Genomic DNA, 20,520 nt, shown 5'->3' with positions numbered 1-20,520 from the left:
TGGATGATAAGCTATTAGTGTCACAATTGCAGCTCATTGCTCTCAGCTAAGAGGAGATTCCATGACAGTTGGGATGGGGTGAGGAGGGAAGGGAAGGAGAAAGGTCTGGGATAGTTTTGTGACATTATCTCTTACAGTGAAAGAGATGATTGGGATCATTTGGAATTCTAGTGGGAAGGAGGAAGACAGGGCTCTTCCGTGGGTTTTAATGAAAGAATCATGAATCTGTATTGATTAGAGGTAGGAGTCTGTTGAAACTAATCTGTGTAAAGATAATGTGATGCATGGCTTCCCATACATCTCTTTTGAAATGGGAGAGATATATGCCCCAGCCCTTCTTTAAATTCTGATGAATGCTGGTCTTGAGTACACTCTGAATGTAAATCGGGGAGATTGAAGCAGCTAGCTGGAGATTCCAGAATCACCCAAGTAATAGCTGGCCCTCCCAGAAGTTAATGTACCAGAAAGCATGTGGGCAAGCCTAGAGCCACAGCTCTCTGAGATGGGTTTAAGGAGTGATTTCAGAGAGTGAATTCAAAATCAGTAAAACAGGGCACGTCAACCAAATACTTTCCTTTGCACCTGGAGGTGAGGCTTCTATTTGCTGTCAGTCTATGCAGATGTTTTGGGAAAGAGCCCTGACAACAGTCATCTTTGTCACTGTTCCTAAAGTTAGTGTTCTTAGATCTTCTGCTATAGCCAATAGAAAGCCTGGTGCTGCTTTTGACTGCCTCTGAGACTCAAGATGAGATCGTGGCTTTAAAAATCTCTCTATCTAGAAGCCCATTCACCTCAGGAATGTACTGTTTTAATCCTTTCTTAAAACTGTTATGCTTCCATTCCAGGTCTATGGTTGGACTCTGCAGCCCTCCCTTCTAAAACTCACACGGCAGAGTATAGAAGCGTTCCTTCAAGCCTTTCAATTTCCTTCTCCAAGTGTGGTTCCCGTGCCACCATGAGGCACTATCCTGGTTCTGGTGCTGGCATCTAGACCCCATTTGGTAGTCTTATTCTGCCGTTTCCTGTTCTCTGGGGCTCTAAAGAAACACTAAAAAAAGTCACCTATCCAGCCAGACTTGAGGCCACAGGAATAGCAGCACTTTGGAGACAAGTGTAGTCCCCATTTTATAGATGAGAGATCTGAATCCCAAAAGCCAAGGTCACTTAGCTAGTCAGCAGCAAGGCTAAGACCCAGGCCATCTGACTCCTCATTCAGTGTTGCATACTTCCAGAGGTGGCTCTATTCCACAACGTCTAGCACTTCCTGCCATCCTGGACCCTCTGCTCATTCCATTTCTGAGCCTCTGGACTGGATCAACATGGTGTTGATATGCCAGCTGTGAAGAATTTAGCTCTGGGATGGTGTTTAGATGAGAGTCCCAAAGGCTGTATGAAATTTCCATGGTGCAAGGTAGCTCATGGCCTTCTTTAGACCAGCCAAGACCATTTAGCCCCAGTTCATGCCATCGGTGATGCTACATGAGGGAGACGGCCCCTGCCAAGCTGATCGAAGGATTCCTTGGCCCCAATTTGGCTCATATTCCCTCACTGTAAAATGTTTTAGGTTTGTGGAGAACTCTGTGGGCCTCTGCAGAGGACCAAAGGCTTGAAGGTCCCAAATTTCTCCAATGAGGCACACCTGAGGGGGAATCCCAACTGATACATATGTTCTAGTTGTAATCAGCCACAAAGTTAAGTTTCTTCCCACTCCAGTTCCATAGTGCACCCCCCTTGCAGCCACTAGGCGCAGAATCTTCCTTATTATAACCTATATGTCAGCTTGGGACCTCCTGTACCTTGAGACCCATACAAGTCTGATAAACTGGGCCTTTGGATCTCTGCGATTTCTAAGGGACTTATATCTTGGCAGTCACTGCTGACTCCAGATTTCTGCTACCTCATTTTAAGCAACAGTGATGTCTCGTCCCTGTACTATATCAGCTGAGACATGAAGCTCAGTTCCCTCCTCCATTTCTACACATACCAAAATTCAAATGAGTCGGTGCATGTATGCACATGCGTGCACACATGCCTGTGTGCTTCAGTGATGTGGGAGGAAATGGAAAACATTGCAGCAATGAAGACGCAGTGGCCCATTCATAAAATGTTCTTCTGATGTACTACAGAGGAATTCACTCACCTTCCACTCCATGTGGTACCTGTCTCCCTTCCTGAATCAAACCAAACCCATTTATATTCTCACGAACGGCAATATAGCCATTCCTTTTCTTAATCTGATTCCTCCCCATCTTCAAGATTTTACCTTCTACCATCTTGAACAAAGATGGCTTCTTCCTCAAAAGGAATTTGAATGCCATCTCTTAAGGTGATACATTTTTCATTCCCACTATACTAGCCAGGCATCACAAAAGCCATATTTCCCACTAGCTGTCAGGGTCATCACACGTTATGGAAGGCAAGATGGACTAATGTAAATGGTGCCAGTTCAAGTTTGACAGCCCCGGTTCGAATACTGACACGTTAATTTATAGCTTCTGTGACCTAGGGAAAGTCACTTAATCTTGAAAGACCTTCGTTTCATCACCTATAAATGTGATGAACACAATCTTGAATGTGAAGCCTTAACCACACGCCTAGCTTTTCAGCAGGTTCCTTTCCTCTTGCTTCCTCCACTGTCAGCTATCAAACAGCTCCTTCCCATGGATCATGGCTCAGTGCCAAGGGATAAAAGCCTGCCGACATCAGCTTTACAGCTGGGAAAAAGAGATGTTGGAGAGGGCGGGGAGGGTTGACGGCTGCTCAAGCATGCTGTGGTTTAGGCTTAATGATTGGAAAGTCCCATCTATCCTTGAGAGTCTATGATGCTATAATATAAGATATAGGGGTTGTATTTGGCTTAGGAAAATCCTGGAAGAAAGGCTGCTTCCAACAATTGGGAGGCTGGAAAGCTGATGAGCAGCCTGACCTTGGGTGATTTAGCACCTGGTTTCTTTGGCTCTTCCTGTATTAGGTTTGCTGGCTTTGCATCAAATGGAAGGAGGAGGTGCCAGGGACTTGAATTAAATCTGTCAAACAGAGGGTGAAGGGAGTGCAGTAGGCCCAGGGGGCTGTGCAGGAAACTCTGATAGTCCAACAGCACCATCTGGACTTGGCAGGGATGACAGCCCTGAGATCAGAAGGAACTAGTCAATAAAGCAGCTAAATTCTGCTGTCTTAGGCCTGTCCTAAGTGAGACTCCCAGAATCTCCTATTTAAAGGAACACTGGTCTCCTATAAGGGGAGAACTGGGGCTCCTAAATACTCTGCAGAACTAATAAACATCTTTGTGAAGGCAGGACCAAGCAGGTGGCTGATTTGTTTAGTCCCACCTGGAGGTCCCCAGAGTGCCAGTGGTGTGCTGGAGCCAGGTTGTACTGGCCCAAGAGTTCGATTTTCAGGAATTTCGTGAGCTGGTTTTTAAACACAGTCATCATTAAAAATTAAATTATAAAACATGATTAAATATAGTATATTAAAATCATAAGTTAATACTCAAAATTGATCACTTCCTAATTATTTTACTACATTTTGCTTTCTATGCTCTTGAGGTTATTGACATCTATTGTATTTGTATGATGGAAATACTATATAATGGTGTGCATCTCTTCCCAACTCTACCATTCAGTATCATCACATTGGTAGCTTGAAATCAGCCATGGTGAGAGTATTTACCCCACAGAGATGAACAAACACTTCTTGCCAAATTCCACTCCCTTCCTGCGCCCCCGCCATAGCTGGTTGTTAAGGTTGTTAAACATTTATTAGCACACCACTGCCACTGGGCGAACGAAAGAAACTGATACACGTAAACATTGAAACAGCTTAGTTCCAGGGAGGTAGCATGTGTGATATATTCTCTGAAGCAAGTGCCCTGGTATAATGTGCAGAACTGACTTGAAACAAAAGAAAAGCACTTGAAAACACTGCTTCTCAGCTTGTTTTGTCTTGTCTCTGTTTTTCACATGTGAGAAATCTGTTTAGTTTGCTCTTAAACTTATGAGTGATTTGTGAGGTTCTGTCTCACCTGTGGGCTGTACCTCAACTAACTTGGCTCCAGGAAAGTGAATTGTTTTTCCTGCCTAATTGGCAAACTGAAAATGTGCTGTAAAAAATATATCTTAACTAGGCACCAAAAGAGCTCATTTCCAAGTGGTTTTGACAGCAATAACAATGTTAACTTCTCAAACAGAGAAGAAATCATAAATGATTGTTTTGCTGTTTTTGCTTTTTATTAAAATTATTACTGTGGAACAGAATGCTTTGTTTGCCTTTGTCCCCAAAACTCTGTGCCTTTGGTTGTTCTTTTAAAGTAAGAATCACATGCTGAATCTACATTTTATTATTTTCATATCATAAAATAAAGAAAAAGCTTCATAGAAACTTCCTTCTATTCACTTGCATACCAGCTGCATTCTGAAAAACCATAATTTTCCTTTCAAACACAGAGTGCTGTCTGAATTGTAATATTGCCAACTCTCAACTGTCAAGATGATGGAGGAAAATACTAATGCAGATGGTATGAGCTTGTCGTGGGCTGGCTCGGCATGCTCTCCTGGACTGACATGTGAATTAAGATTCAAATAGCAAGTGAGAGCTGAATGCCATTAAAAATGGCTGTGTGGTGCAGTAAACGCCCCAGGGAACTGAAAGAATCTGTGTACTCACCCAAAGAACTCTGACAGGTCAGGCTGAGCGATGAGGACTTGTGTCTGCATGACATTTCAAAAGACCTCTTGGGAGAAACAGTGATAAGACCTTTGGGAACAACCTATGGGCAGCACCAGGCCTGAGCCCCTTGAACTCAGGCTGTTCTTCAGCTTGTGAGGGTAGGGAGCCAAAGTAAGGGAGTCATGGAGATAGCGTGTGTTTGTAGCAGCCAGGGATGATTTGGGGTTATACTGCTATGTTCTACCACTTGTAAAAAAACCTGGGGATTGTGACTTATATTTATTTTTTATTTTTATAAATATCTTCAAACTACGAAAATGTAGAATAGTAAACTCCCCAGATTTTAAAATTATCAAAATTTTCATTTTTATTTCGTCTATCCATTTCTTTTCCTTAAGCATTTTAAAACAAATCCCACACACCGTGTCTTTTCTCCCTGCATACTTCATCATGCATCTCTTTTTAGAAAGAGGATATTTCTTCATGCCTTTACCGCATATAACAAAATAAACAATAATTCCTTGATACCATCAGCAGTCCATATTCAAATTCCCCCAGTTGTCTCAAAAAGAATGGCATTTAGCTGCACATAGACCAGTGATGTAGCAGGGGCAGGATGTACCTGGAAGGGGTGGTGATTGCTTCTCATCATCCTGACTGTGGCTCTGGCAGAAACTGTGCTGAAGAGGCACCAGCAAAGATCTTTAGGCTGGCTACCAACACCTTCCCAACTTGTCGGGTCTTGGGATTTCCTCTCCTCAAGGAATAACCCTATGAAACTTCCCCTTCTATTTTCCAATGTCCTGTGGTCTTCCTCTGAGACTTTCACAGCTTCCATGCTGCTGGCACCCACCTGGCTGTCACACTGGTCCCCACTTCACTGCTTTTCTTGCAGCTGCATCTTTTACTGCAGGAATTTCCTAAGTCAGGGAAGAGGCTTCTTCTGAGATTATCGCTCTTCCACCAGCCTTGACCTACTGTTCCTTCAGTGAGTCATAGCTCTTTAGATCTCCCAAAGGGCCTTGGCTTCTTCATTCTAGACAACTGTGGCGTAAGTCAGAGAATTTCTCCTGACGTAAGTCAGAGAACGTTTGAATAACAGCACATTGTGTCACACCTAAAGGCGCTCCCCTGACTAAAGGGACATGGCAACTAAATGCTCTGCTTGCTCAGGGATTTTCTTTTGCTATAAAGAACATTATTAAGACAATTGGTAAAATCTGAATAAGGTCTGTATTTTATAGTCCAGTAGTATCATATCAATGTTAATTTTCAGGGTTTTTAAAAAAATTTTTTCAGGTTTTGATTGTACTGATGAGAATATATAAGAGAATGTCCTAGTTTTTAGAAAATACATATTAAATATTGAAGGATAGAGGAACCAAATGTATGCAACTTATTTTCGAATGGTTCAAAATAATGGGTATCCATAAAGAGAAAATGATAAAGCAATTGTGGTAAAATGTTAACATTTGGAGAATTTGGGTGAAAGATATATGGGAATTCTTTGTATGACAAGTTTAAATAAACCTAAAATTATGTCTGCTGGGTTCATCTCTTCTCCACTAACCATTCAGTTTCAGGGCATATCCTTAAGCTCTCTTGTTTTTCTTAGGCAAGTATTTCCATTTCCATAGTATTAATTACCATCTACATGATACTCTCCAATTTATCTCTCAAACCCCGGCTTCTTTTCTTAATGTCAGATTGCATGTCCAGTTGCCTACCTTTTCATCTCTTCTCAAATGTCTCATAAATATCTCAAACTTCCCATGCCCCAATCTGAATCCATGTTCTTATCTCTCCGCCACAAACTCGCTCCTCTTCCAGGGTCTCCTCACCTGAGTGCACAATGCCAACCACTTGCTCGAACCAGAAAAAAAATCCAGTAGTAATTTTTGTCTGCTATTTTCCTCATTTCCTATATCCAATTTTGTTTGTTGTGGTGAAACTTGACTTTCAAACTTTTAATGATCTTTTTCCATTGAAAAAAATTTTTGTTCATTAACATGTTCTGAGAGATCTATGATCTTACAAAGGTTTGCAAGCAAGGGACAATACTTATAATATCTAATCTTGGTTTTATATCCTGGTCTCAATAGTAACCCTTGCTTATTGCTTTTAACAACTGCTCTGTTTAAGTATTAACCATTGAAACAGTGTTTGTGTATGCACATATATAAATATTTATCTCCATCACATTGTCATCAATCTTGGTGAACATTAGCAAAGACATACTTTTTCTATTAAACAAAATGTTAACATGGCCTGTCATTTAAATAATGCTTCATTATCTTTCTTGAAGCACTTACTTTGCCAAATGTTCATTTTGTGCGACCTGTTGCTTTTGAGAGATGGCATATTTCATAGAGCCAACATGAATATAGGAACACCTCACCTGCATCATATGTATCTATAGTGGGACCTACTGGAGATAGAGTAGTTTGGTTCTGATCTTGGTCACCTGAGGACCTATGGCACAACACAGGTCTGTAACTGTGTCGTGATAAAATGTTATATAGTGGGAATGCAGAACAACTCAAAGTGAATTTTTGTTAAATAAAAGTTCATAGACAACATGATATAATTTATAACAGTGCCTATGTACTTGCTAGTAGAAAATATTTAGCCAGGCCTTTCGGGGATGATCCCTCAGCTCCACACTGACAAATTCTGATTAAGATGCTTAGGAAAGATGTGAGTACCAGTATATCCATAGAGCTCCTGGTTCTCTTCAACCTGGTGTATACCTTTTTCAGTCAAGTAAATCACATTTCAGAGATCTTCGGAATTGAGATTATGTCCTGCATCACTATATCATGTATGAAAACGAAATACATTTTCATTGAAGAGTCAAAAAAATGAGGTCAACATGAAACATTTTGAGATTAATGAAAGAAGGAAAATCTGAGAATTTACCATAAACAAACCCTCACTGTAGAAAATATTAAAGGATTTATCAGTAATATAAGCCCAGATAGAAGGTGTGAAAAGCAAGAAAGAATATGATGACTTTATAAAATAATAATAATTATGACTTGTGGGTTTAAGTTATATTTAAAATAAATAACAGTAATAATATGTAAGTTAAGGGGAAGTAAATGGAGTTAAGAGATTTTAAAGAACTTGTATGTCCAGGATGCAGGTAAACGTCCTAAATAACCAGAATTTGAGAAGTTAGAAATGGATATTTGAATTTCTGGGGTAATCATTGAAAGAATAGAAACACAGTACATAATCTAGCAGAAGTGGGGAGAAAATGAAATGAGAAAAAATACATAATCAATCCAAAAGAAAGAAAGAGGGGAATAAAATATGCAGAACAAATAGAAGGCACAAAATGAGATCATAAATTTAACCCCCAAAATATAGCATATAAATAAAATATAAATGGACTAAATGATTCTTTAAAAATTACAGATAGAAAAATGTCTGATTATTTTTATAAAAGATACATCCAAAACATAAGGATACAGATTGTTTGAAAGTAAAAGGTTGCGAGAAGAGACATCGAGTGTTTAGTCATGGCTTAGTCGGGAAAACAGAAGCCTCTGTAGGCATTTTGAGTAAAGAGATTATTTGATACAGGGAATTGGAAGCTTACACAATTTTTGAAATGACTGGGTGATAAAGATCAGGGAGCAAAAAGTCAGCAGGCTGCTTTCACAGGAAATCTGCTTTCAGGAAAGTAACAGTGGGTGATTCTCAGAAAGATTAATGGCTGATCCTTCTCATCCAGCTTCCAAATCTTGTGCAGTTGCCCATCACTGGTTGAATTTAATTGAGAATCATAAAAGGAAAGAGATACTGGGAATTGTAGTTCCTAGCTTCCCCTTTAAAGCAGAGGTAAATGCTGAAGCAGAGGTGTTTCGCTAGTAACAACTAATCCAGCCCTAAAGGAAAGAGGTTTAACTATGTTACTATGAGACCAAAATAGACTCTATGGTCAAAAGCATTACTAGAGATAAAGTTATTCTCTTTAGAATCACTTCATAATACAAAATAAAAAGATTTAATTCACCGGGAAAATATAATACTTGAATTTGTACTTGCCTAATAACAAAGCCTCAAAATATATAAAGCAAAAATGGATAGAACTACATATTGGATGGATTTTATATATCTCTCTCAGATATAAACCAAAAAATGTAGCAAGGATATGCAAGATTTGGAAATATGATCAAGTTTGACCTTAAGGATATATACAGAACACTGTGCCCAATAACTCCATTCTTTTCTAACCTGTGCAGAACATTTCTAAATATTGACCATATCCTGGGCCATAAAGCAAATCTCAACCAACTTCTAACAGTCTAAATTGTACATATTTTATGACCTCAATATACTTAAGCTAAAAATCAACAACAAAGTAGTAATTAGAGTCATCTTTTTTAAAAAATTAAGAATTATACCTCTGAATAACTCATGAGTCATACAAAATTAAGAAATATTTAGAAAACATGACAATTAAAATATTGCAGTTTAAAATATGCGGGATCATCTAAAGCAGTACTTAGAGAAAAATTTATAGCCTTATATGCAAGTGTTAGAAAAGCAGAAGGAGTCTACAGCCATGCTACCCTGAACAAGCCCAATCCCATCTGATCTTAGGAGCTAAGCAGGGTTGGGCCTGGTTAGTACTTGGATGGGAGACCACTTAGGAAGACCAGGTGCTGTAGGTGTAAAAAATAAAAAAATAAGAGATTGTAAACTGACAGGGTCCTTGCAATCTGTGAGGTTAACCAAGGGTTGCCTCACTTAAAAAAAAAAAAAGTTGAGCAAAGGACATAAACAGGCAATACACACACACACACAACAGAAAATAAATATCCAATAAACCTATGGAAAAATTAAAAAAAGAAAAAGGAAAGCAGAAAGACTGAACATTAAATTACTAAGACATGTTGAAAAGTAGAAAAATATGGCCCATAATCAAAAGGGGAATCAATCAATAGAAATAATAAATTTAAACAATTTAATTTAAACAATAATTTTATAAATATACTCAATGGGGAAGAATTCATAAACAAAAATTTAAGGGTAGAGAGAACAGAGAGTAGATAATGGAGTGGGGACAGAGAAAGGGGCAACGAACATGGCAATGGAGAGAACTAGAGTTTAATGAAATAGACTTTAAAGGACTTTTTTTAGAATAAAGACGTTCTAATACATTTTTTTAATTATCTGCTAAGAGTTGTTGATCCTCCTCCTCACCCCCCACCCTACAAAATCTTCACTATACATCTAACTCATATTAAGGTTAGCTAAGGAGTGGGAATCAAAAAGAAGGGGTTGTGTCCCTAAAGAGATAAGAAAACAACTACAAGAGAGCAGCAGAGAATGAGAATGCAATTGAAGCTGAAAACTGGAGTGAGAGATGGCTGGTAGAAAAGTAAGGCCCTGGGACTTCGTAGGCATCTTAGAAAAGCATAAGAATGCCCAAAGGTATGGAAAGGGGTTCCCAGCAGATTTTGCCCAGACCTGTAGGGGCAGGGTGGCCCATCTGACCTGTTTTTATTATGTGTATCTGAATGAATTAATTTACAAGGAGGAACATAAAACTCTCCAACAGGTCTTTGACTTGCATATCCTTTCCCTGGGTGCAGATCTACACAGGAAGCAGAGTGTGCTAATGCGCAGGCTGCTTGGCAGGTCTGGATTAAAAAAGGAGATGCTAAATGACCACAGTCTTCTATGGGACAAGTTGATACAGCCATGGCCACATCTGGGCCATTTTACAACAATAATGAATGAGGTTATGGGGGGGATCAAGGTCACAAAGTTATTAAGTAAGAAAGCCGGATTTGAACCCAGGCATATCTGACTCCAAGGCTTGCACTCTGTCCCCTACATCACAGGGGCCTTTTCAGTGTACTTCTTCTACAGTGTAGATGGCTTACGTCCACTTCAAATCACTGTCTAAGAAGAGAAAGACACCAATCTGGAACATGATCTCAGCCAGTGCATACTGGGGCTCTCTGCAAGGTCCAGGGGTCTGCTGTGGCAGAGATCTATGATTTATGTCTGCATTTTGTTATTAGTTTTCTGCATATCTCATGTCCTTTTTGTCCCTCTCTTCCTCCTTTACTGTCTTCGTTTGCATTAAGTGTATCTTTCCTAGTATACTATTTTAATTCCTTTGTTGACTTTTAATTATTCTTAGAGTGGTAATTTTCTTAGTGATTACTCTAGAAATTATGATGGATATTTTAATCACAATCTACCTCAGATTAATGCTAACTTAATTCCAGTAGAATAGGGAAACTTTGCTCCAATATAGCTCTATCTCCATCCCCTTTTGGGGCAAAGATCTATGAAACATGTACTGAGAAACTTCTGGGAAATATGACAAACTATTTGTAGTTTAATTACAAATACCATATTAGTGAGCTGACAGCACATTACTGTCATACAAAGTTATATAAACCAAGTGCAAAGGTCATGATAAACAGGTTTTACTGATTTTATGCCTCAAGCTCTCTATTCCCTCACATATTCTGTGCAAGAATAAAAACACACAACTATGTGTGCAATCACAGGGGAAGAGGGTGAGAACTTCAGCAATTCGTAGTACCTCAGAGCAGTTGTGCAAGGCTGGAATATATAAGACATTCAACAGTCCCTTGCATAGGCCCTGACGCAGAACTCATGGGTCACTAAATAATGGGATAACCTTCTTCAGCCAAGATGAGATTGAGTAATTCTTGAATGGTGTTTTGTTCATGGTCACTGAGCTGTTGTTCTTTGGCTAGATTGAAGGCTCTCATGGCATATTCTTGTGCCTGGAATAAAATTGTAGTGACAAAAGGAAGTTGTCACAGGAAAGCATTACATTGGGAAGCCCCATTGGTGCTCAATCCCAGAAATACAGGAAAAGACCCATTAGCTTCTCACACCGCCACTAAGGTCTTGTCAGAAACTTGTGGACACCCACTAGGGTCCCTACGGTTAGCCACACATGTGTTGGGTGGGACGGGGGGCACCAGAAAAAAAACCCACTTGGCTTAACAGACTAAGTACACCTTCTTAGCAAAGTGAGGTCTTTGTAGGATCTTAATCAGGGCCCTTCGAACCAACATTGGGAGGCATAGAGATGATAGGTAATGGAAGTAAATTGTCCTCCTGGGGGCCATGTAGCCTAGAGTCTTGACTTGGACAGAGGCTTCACAGGACATTTTGGCACAGACTCTGGCTTTCTCTTCCCTCCCTCCCACCTTCCATCCCTTCTTCTTTCTTCCTATAAATATTTATTGAATGGTTACTGTGTTCCATGTACTGTGACTACAGGCTGAAATTCCTGCCCCTGTGGAACTTACAATACAGTAGAGGAGAGAGGCAATAAACAAGACAAATAAGTAAAACACAATCATGTCTTAGTGATACATGCTAAGGAAAAAAAAAAGCAGGAAACAAGGATAGGAAGTATCAGTGGTGGTAGAGGGTTTTACAGTTTTAGAGAGGGGGTCAGGAAAAGCTTCAGTGAAAACTGAATTAAGACCTGAAGGAAATGAGCCAATCTTGAGTGGACAGATGTATGTGTCCCTTTTTTCTAAGAACCTCTCACAGATCTAACATCTTTAATGCACCTTGGAGTAATGACTTCCTTGAGTATACAGTGGAGAACTGGACACAACTATAGAAGGGAGGCTTTTTCCCAATGTAAACTTGGAAATTCAATGGAAATGTTGCCCTGTTCTCTAACCACTCTTACCCCTACCCCAGATAGAGTTGGTGTCCCTCCTTTGTGCTCCCACATGCCTTGGGCTTTGCTGTCACCTCTATCATGACCCTTTGACTGTAAGCTCCTCCAGGAGCTACCGGTACACAGGTGTTTGGTAAAAGTTTGTTGAAGAAAGGAAAGGAAGAAGGGAGAGGGAAAATGAATCTGAAATTTTCCAACCAGCCCTCCCTCCCTCTCTCCTTGCTTGCTTTATTTTTCCCTGTAGCACTTTTTGCTATCTGAAATTCTATTACACATTTATATGTTTATTTGTTTATTGTGAGTTCCCCTCCTCCAAAAAACCTAAGTCCCATGGAGACAGGGAACTTATCTGGTAGTTCACCACTGTATCTCCAGTCCCTAGAATAGCAAATGTCATATGCTCAATAAATATTTGAATGAATGAATGAGTGAATCAGTTAATCAATAAATCAATAAACCTGAGATTTGCCACTTATCGTCTGTAAGAAATTGGGCAAATAATAGACCCTCTCTGTGCCTCAGTTTCCTTACCTGTAAAGTGGGAATAATAAAACAGCTACTTTATAAGGTTGGTATGAGAATTAAATACGATATTCATGTAAAGGCTAATGACTGACATGTAGTATCCACTCAAAAATGATTACCTTTTAAATTATTTCATGGTGATCCATTTCTGCCTGGATCCCTCCAGCAATAGGGAACACACTGAGTGTAATTAGAGCTACTCCTCCATTCCTCCAAGGACTCCCCAGAGCCCTCCTGCCATGCAGGCTTTCTAGCACTGCCCCAGCCTCAGTTTACCGATGCAACCCTTTGAAGGCCCCCGTGAGGGAAGAAAGCAATCCAGTTTCCATTATACAGGCAGGACTCAACAGAAAATGTCATAAGCACCTGGATTTTTTTGGAGTGAGGGCTTACTCGAGGGCAATTGGGCAATACACAGCTGAATTCAACTAAAGGAATTTCTACCTCCATTTTAGACATGCTGCTTTTCTAGGGAAACTTGCCTTTGAATAATTCATCATCAGGTAGTAAAGCATGACCAGGATTTTCAGAACAAAGATAGTTTTTCGGGGGGCTTTGTCAGATGTGGATTCTCGAATGTTCAAGACTGAAGTCAGGATCCGAATGGCTTCTGCTTCCTGGGCTTCATCTGCAGTGGAAACAGAGGAAAGAAGAAACAGGCTGGCAGTGGGCGGAGGGCAGCTGCGTCTACTCTCCTCTATAAGCACTGAGCTGTGAGGGCGCCTGGCCTCCTGAAGCCTCCTCACAGGGACATGGCAGGGGGCAGGGAGTGGGGAGGCAGCACAAACCGCAGCAAGTTTTTCAGCTGGAGGGCTGCTGCCATGTGCAGAGCAGGAAGCTGCAGTTTCAGGCAGCTCCCTAGCTTTGCCCAGCATGTCATTATCAGAGTAACCTAAGAAAATGCTCATTCCTACAGGTCCCAAGGTTGCTAAGGTTTCTCTCGTTCAGAGTCCTGAATTAGCTCTTAAGGCTCTCAAATACAGTGGATTTTTCATAGCGGGATTCCCTGGGCCCAACTCAGCTTCCACTCTATAGCAAGAGGAGGGAGCGGGGGCTTCTTGCAGCACCTTAATTCTTCTCCCCCAAATACAAAGATGCTTAAGCAACAGCCTTTCTGCTTCCTCCAAGGAAGCTGTTTACAATTTTCCCCAGCAGTTTTTGGTTCTACTTTTGTTACCATGTATTGACTTATTATGAGTTATTATGGGCCAGATACTTAAAAGTACTTTTTAAGTTCAGTAATTCTTTGAATAACATTATTTTGTTCAACATCATTTCATTATATCGTTGATGAGGAAAGAAAAAATCAATTCCCAGCTGGGGCCACTGTCTGTGTGGAGTTTGCATGTGCTCCCATATCTGCATAGGTTTTCTCCTGGTCCTCTGTTTTTCCTCCCATATCCCAAAGATGTGCACATTAGGTGAACGGCGTGTTTAAATTGTCCCAGTCTGAATGCGTGTGGGGTGTGAGTGGCCCTGCAATGGAAGGGTGTCTTGTCTGCAGTGGGTGCCCACCTGTTGCCCTGAGCTGCTAGGATAGGCTTCAGTCACCTGCGACCCTGAATTGGAATAAGCAGGTTGGAAAAGAATTATCTTATCTGTTTTTATTAATATTTCTTAAATATATGTATAGCTTACATTTACTTCAATGTTTAATATTAGAAGTGCTTTCGGTCCTTATTTAGAAGTTTGGTGATCTTTTTGTTACCAGAAATATACCTTAGAAATTTAACTCCTGTTTATGTCAATAAGCCTATGGTAAAATTGGTATCGTTATACGTCACTTCGCTTAAATTCAGTTTCCAAGAACTACCAACGATGTTGAGGACGTGCTATGTTAAGCTTAGAGAAGAAGACAGAAGGGATATACACCATAATGTTAAGATTGACTATTTTTAGTTATCTATGATTTCCAAGTTTTCTGCTTTAACATGAACCACTTTTATAATGAAAACTCAATAAAGTTATTAATATTTTAAGCCTTAGCTCAAAACATCTCCTGTAAGAAGTCTTTCCTCTTCAACATCATCCTCACCTCATTCTGAGGCTTCTCTTGAAATATAATTTGTACTCATAGAAATTTTCTTGTGGTAATTCACATAGGTTCTGCCTCACCAACTACACTGTATGTCTTTTTTGAGCACAAACTAGATCCTCTGTCTTTTTATTATCTCAGAGGGAATGCTGTACAGTGCTACTCAACACTCAGACCTTGACTGAGCCTGGGGATGGAGAAATGAATCAGATGCAGTGCTGCCACTGAGAAGCTCACTGTCCAGAAATGGAAGAGGATAAGGCACCAGAACAATTGAGCAATGTGACTTTTGCGACAAGTCTACTTTGGATTGTGTACCATAGAGGAATAACACATAAGAAATGGATGCTCTACAGAAATCACAGTATGCTCTAACAGGGCCTTTTTCTTCCAAATCTGTCCTTTATTAACTCCCTAAAAAGCTGTGTTCATGATGCTGGGGATCTGAATTCTGCTAAAATCTCTTCAATCCTCTGTCTCAGTTTCTCCATCAACAATACAAGGAAGATGGCACTAATGTGTACCATGACAGAGACAACAGCTCTCCCTCTTCAGGGCAAAGCCTGTGGATTAGGAGGGATGAAGTCACTGCTCTGCTTCTCAGGATGAACTGCCACTTACCCAAGCCGGTGTCAGCTTCAAATCGTTTGCCCAGTAAATCTATTTGTTGGATGCGAGCCTGTGAGAGGACTTGATAGTGATCATTCAAATATTTATTCCAGATCTCAGAGACCTGTTGAGAAAGAAAATACGATCAGACAAGCAGGCCAGACCTTAGCCATCGGGCCAGCCAGCTTGGAGGGCAGCGCCTCTGGCCAGGTTTCCTGACAGTCTTCAGACTCCCATTCTCACTGTGTCTGGAGGCAGAGGTAGCCTTAGGAGCCCACACAGGCCTGGCTAAAGTGAGCGTGACAAGGGTTGAGCTACAAAGGGCATGTGGCAGGCTGACCTGGGGACAACCCTGGTGGGGTTTAATAACAATGGCTACCATTTGTTTGAGCACATACAACGAAACCTTTACATCCTCACAACATCCCCATTGAGGTCATATTCTTCTTATTGCCATTTTACAGAAAGATAAATTGAAGCTCAGAAAAGTTAAGATCGCACTTGACTTTTGTAAGAGCTGCTATGTGGCACAGCCAGGAATTAAATTCAAATCTGTCTGACTCTGAAGCTCATTTCTTTTCAGCTACACCACAGTGCCTTCTCCTCACAAGTGGGTCTAAAATACGAATAAACAGTCACAGCAGGAGAGCCTATATCACACACAGAAATAGTTGCTTGCTAAGTGAGGTGTTACCGTATGAACATAACCAATATACTGGAAATAGTTTAAAACCTTTTACATACAAAATTGGAAATTTTAAAGTCCTTTCATGTTCTTTGTTCCCTTCGTATGACCTTTCAACAATAATTTTCCCTTAAAAATCTCATCTTCTCTATCACACACCTCAATATGCCCATATTAGCTTGGTCCTGTGGATATGACAGAGCATATGCATATATGGCAGTCTATTTGGAGCATTTGACCCATCACTTATTATTTGTTAATTGCTCCATGGATGCTAAGGACTAACCTATTTTGGTAGTAGAGAAACAGGAGAGAAAAGTGGAATGTATCATGTATCAGCCTGTGTGAACTTGGGCAAGTCACTTCATCTCTCGATGCCTCAAATTTCTCATGAATGAATCGACACCAGCTGTGAGACAAGGCCTGTGTAAGGCTCAGCTCCCATATTCTCCAGCTCACCTTGGTGTACAGCGTGTCTGCCAGGTCCAACTTATTAAGACCATAGAAGATATTAGCCAGATGGAAGTAGCCTCCTGAGGTCCTGATGTCTTCTGTTCCAAATGCACAACTGGCAAAATAAATCTATAGCAAAAGGAAGAAGGAAAGTGCTTGAACTCTCTTTGTAAATCATATATCCCATAAAAGACTTGTATCCAGAATATACAGAGAACTTTTACAACAGCCCAATTAAAAAATAAGCGAAGGATCTGAATAGACGTATCTCCAAGAATGCATACCAATAACTAATAAGTACATAAAATGATGCTTAACATTTTTTGTCATTAAGAAAATGCAAAATAAAATCATAATGAGATACCACTTCACACACACTAGAATGGCTCTAATAAAAAAGGCAGACTATAACAAGTATTGTCAAGGATGTGGAGAAAACGGAATCCTCGTACATCGTTGGAAGGAATGTAAAATGATACAGCCTCTGTGGAAAACAGTTTGGCAGTTCTCAAGAAGTTACTATATGACACAGCAATTCCATTATTTGGTATATGTCCAAGAGAAATAAAAACATCCACACAAATACTTGTATACAAATGTTCATAGCAACATTATTCATAATAGCCAAAAAGTGGAAACAACCCAAATGTCCATCAGCTGATGAATGGATAAACATATCATGGTATATTAATATGATGAACTACTACTCAGCAACAAAAGGAATGAAGTATTGATACACACAACAACACGGATGAATCTCACAATAATTTTGCTAAGTGAAAGAAGTCAGATGCAGAAGACTACATATTATTCTGTTTATAGTAAATGTCCAGAGAAGGCAAATCTAGAGGGTATGAGAATGAGAAATGACTGCAAATGGATGTGAGGGATCCCTTCAAGGTGATGAAAATGTTCTAAAACTGGATTGTGCTGATGGCTTCACAACTCTATTATAAGTTTGCTACAAATCATTGAGTTGTACACCTAGAGTGGGTGAATTTTTTGGTATGTGTCAATAAAGCCATGGTTGTTTTTTAAATTTTTTTAAATTTTCAGTTACAGTTGACAGTCAATATTAATTTCAGGTATACAGCACAGTGGTTAGACATTTATGTCCTTTTTTTCAAACCTAGGCTGAGTAATCTGAGCTTGGTCTATTTTTTCTCCTTCTTCTTCTTCTTCTTCTTCTTCTTCTTCTTCTTCTTCTTCTTCTTTTTTTTTTTTTCTTTTATTAGCATTTATTTGATGCTAAATTTACTCCCAGGCCATAAGTTTCTCTTCTTCAGTTTCTTCTGGGATATCTTTTTCTTCTGTGCAACTTCTTCTTCTGGTTTAGGAACAATCTGCTCTTTTTCAGTAAGGATCATCTCAGCATGGCAGGGAGAGCTCAGGTTGGGGTAAATCAGTCCGTGAGCTTTCTAAGTTCTGCGCCGCATTTGGGGAGCTTTGTTCACCTGGATGTGCCCAATGACCAGAGAGTCTACATCTAAATCTTTAAGGTCAGCATTACTCTCTGCATTTTTAAGCATGTGCAGCAAAAATTCAGCACTCTTTTTAGGCCACAGACCCTGTGTCCAGCCCCATTGTTTGGCATGGGCACACCTACCAACTCCACCATTGTAACAATGGAATGGCACACACTGCTTCTGTAAAATGACGTCCTTCAGATACTTGATGGCTTTTCGGATATGTATATTTTTGATGGCCTGGGCAGTTTCACGGGTGTTCTTAAAGTGAACACGGAGATTTGAACCTCTTGATTTGCATGAGTTTGTGGGGTTTTCTGGGTCAAGTAAATAACAAACCATTTTTGGAGGTCACCTCAGGCCACTTACAGAAGAGCTGAGCTTGGTTTAATTCTTAACAGCGTGACTCAGCTCAAGACAGAATGAGTCTCTGCCTAATTTGTCAGAGGGTGTAGAGTATATTTGTGTAAAGAAACAGATGAAGAAGTGTATTAGTCAGGCTCCAAGGTGGAAGTAGATGGTCCCCTCAAAATTATTTCCTGAAGATAGCTTAATGAAATAATTATTCACAGAGATGCAGAAAGGTTAAGGAACCAACAAGAGCTAGTGAACCACTAGGGATTATCGACAGCAAGAAGTTATTACCATCCCGACTCCTGAAAAAGCAAGGGGATAAAGCAGGGTTACCAGGATCTAGCAAGAGCTGCAGCTACGGAAGAAGGCTTCCTGACAGGAGCTGTGGTCATGGAGGAACACTGCCCCTGCCGGAACTGGAGTGGGGCAGAAAGGCAGCAGAGAGAGTAAATATCCCAATCTCTTTCTCCTCTCAACCTCAGTCCTCTGCCACTCCTCTCACTTTCCATACTCAACCAAAGCCAGAGAGCAATAAAGTCCAGGTTGTACTGCGCACAGAGGTCAGCCTCCCAGGGCAGAGTAGGGCAGAGAATGGATTTGGCATAAGGGGATATGGAGACTAATCAGCACAAAAAATGTTCCCAATGGATTTATGGGCATTGTGCAAGTGGCCACCAACCAGAGGGAGGGTTGCCCAATGCGGAGGCTGAAGAGAGAACCAACCTGCCTAGAGACTTCAGTCTGACCCTTAACTTCATTCAGATTTCTCTTCTCTTTAGTAATATTGCCTAATACTGAAATCCTAATAGAAACCTCATAAATTTTGGAAGAACAGCTCAATCATTACTCTCATCATCCAATCTAATATTTGCACAGAGTTTTATAGCTTATAAAGAACTTTCATACACCACCAGCTCATTTAAATTTAATAACCACACTCCAAAGTGGACACATTGATGTTATTTATAAAAATAATAGCTAATATTGTCCTATTATTTATCTCTGCAATGACCCAATGAGGCAGAGATAATTTTATGATTTCTGTCTTACAGGTGATGAAATAGGTTAAATAATTGTCAAAGAATATATGGCTGATGAAACTACAGAAATAGAACTAGAAGTAAAGCCCTTCTCTTAACAGCACACTGTTCTGCTTCCTCGGAACAGTGGAAGCTTGGAGAAATGATGTGACCTGGCCGAGGCCGCACAGCCAGGAAGTGGAAAGGCTTGAACTCAGGTTGTTAGAATTGTGTTCTTGCTAATATCCCACCAGTCAGTTGTAAACAGAAAGTAATTGAGAGAAATGCTCAGTTAAAAACAACAACAACAACTAAACAGAGTCACAAGTATAAGAATAAACATTTAAGTGTTATAATTTAGCTTGTTTACATCGTTGGCCAGATGATAACGGGCTTCCTCGTAGTTTTCCTTGGCCATACAGAGAAGTCCCAGGTTCCGATGCAGTAAAGAGTGGGTGGCATAAGAACATTCAGTTGATTTGAGGACTGTCCACTGGGCTTGGGATAGATACTCCTCAGCCTGGACGATGTGGCCCAGACCTGCCCAAAAGAAGGAAAGAGGTTTATAATTCATACCCTGGCCAGAGAATACATAATGAAATATGTCACCATACATTTACTCATTTATTCATTGACTCAAACATTTATTGACACACAAAAACTCATACATAAATGTTCATAGCAGCCTAATAATAATAGTCAAAAAAATAAAAACAAATGTCCATCAAGTGATGAGTAGATATGCAAAATGTGGTCTATCTATATCCATGAGTGGAATATTATTCAGTTATGGAAAGGTATGAAGTACTGATACACACTATAACATGATGAACATTGAAAACACATTGCTAAGTGAAAAAAGCCAGACACAAAAGTCCACATACTGTGTGCTTCTATTTCTATGAAATGTCCAGAAGAGGCAAATCCATGAAGACAGAACATAGATTGGTGGTGGCCAAGGACTGTGCGTATGGGGAAATGGGATGTGACTGCTAATATGGGTA

General features: G+C 40.1%; 1 protein-coding gene and 2 pseudogenes across 3 annotated transcripts in view; 1 reads left to right on the top strand and 2 right to left on the bottom strand.

Annotated features, from left to right (window-relative positions):
* Positions 1-8,228: 8,228 nt before the first annotated feature.
* The window catches only part of ZMYND12 (zinc finger MYND-type containing 12), a 38,890-nt gene continuing 26,598 nt past the window's right edge, over positions 8,229-20,520 (bottom strand). Inside the window, exons 4-8 of one of the 3 annotated variants that reach the window (XM_023521968.1) lie at positions 19,887-20,056; positions 16,684-16,806; positions 15,552-15,663; positions 13,378-13,523; positions 8,229-8,561 (exon numbers count right to left, since the gene is read on the bottom strand). In XM_023521968.1, the coding sequence (XP_023377736.1) occupies positions 8,541-8,561; positions 13,378-13,523; positions 15,552-15,663; positions 16,684-16,806; positions 19,887-20,056 (572 nt within the window). In that variant the 3' untranslated portion in view covers positions 8,229-8,540. Of the gene's footprint in view, positions 8,562-9,642; positions 11,451-13,377; positions 13,524-15,551; positions 15,664-16,683; positions 16,807-19,886; positions 20,057-20,520 lie in introns of those variants that run through there. The other 2 variants (XM_023521967.1, XM_011377929.2) reach the window with 2 other exon arrangements.
* On the top strand, positions 9,232-9,350 carry LOC111730648 (annotated as a pseudogene).
* On the bottom strand, positions 17,903-18,647 carry LOC111730639 (annotated as a pseudogene).

This window comes from Pteropus vampyrus, unplaced genomic scaffold (genome assembly GCF_000151845.1).
Source record: "Pteropus vampyrus isolate Shadow unplaced genomic scaffold, Pvam_2.0 Scaffold326, whole genome shotgun sequence".
NCBI lineage: Eukaryota > Metazoa > Chordata > Mammalia > Chiroptera > Pteropodidae > Pteropus > Pteropus vampyrus.
The sequence above is the reverse complement of the archived record's forward strand: the minus strand, read 5'-3'. Positions and strand labels throughout refer to the sequence as shown.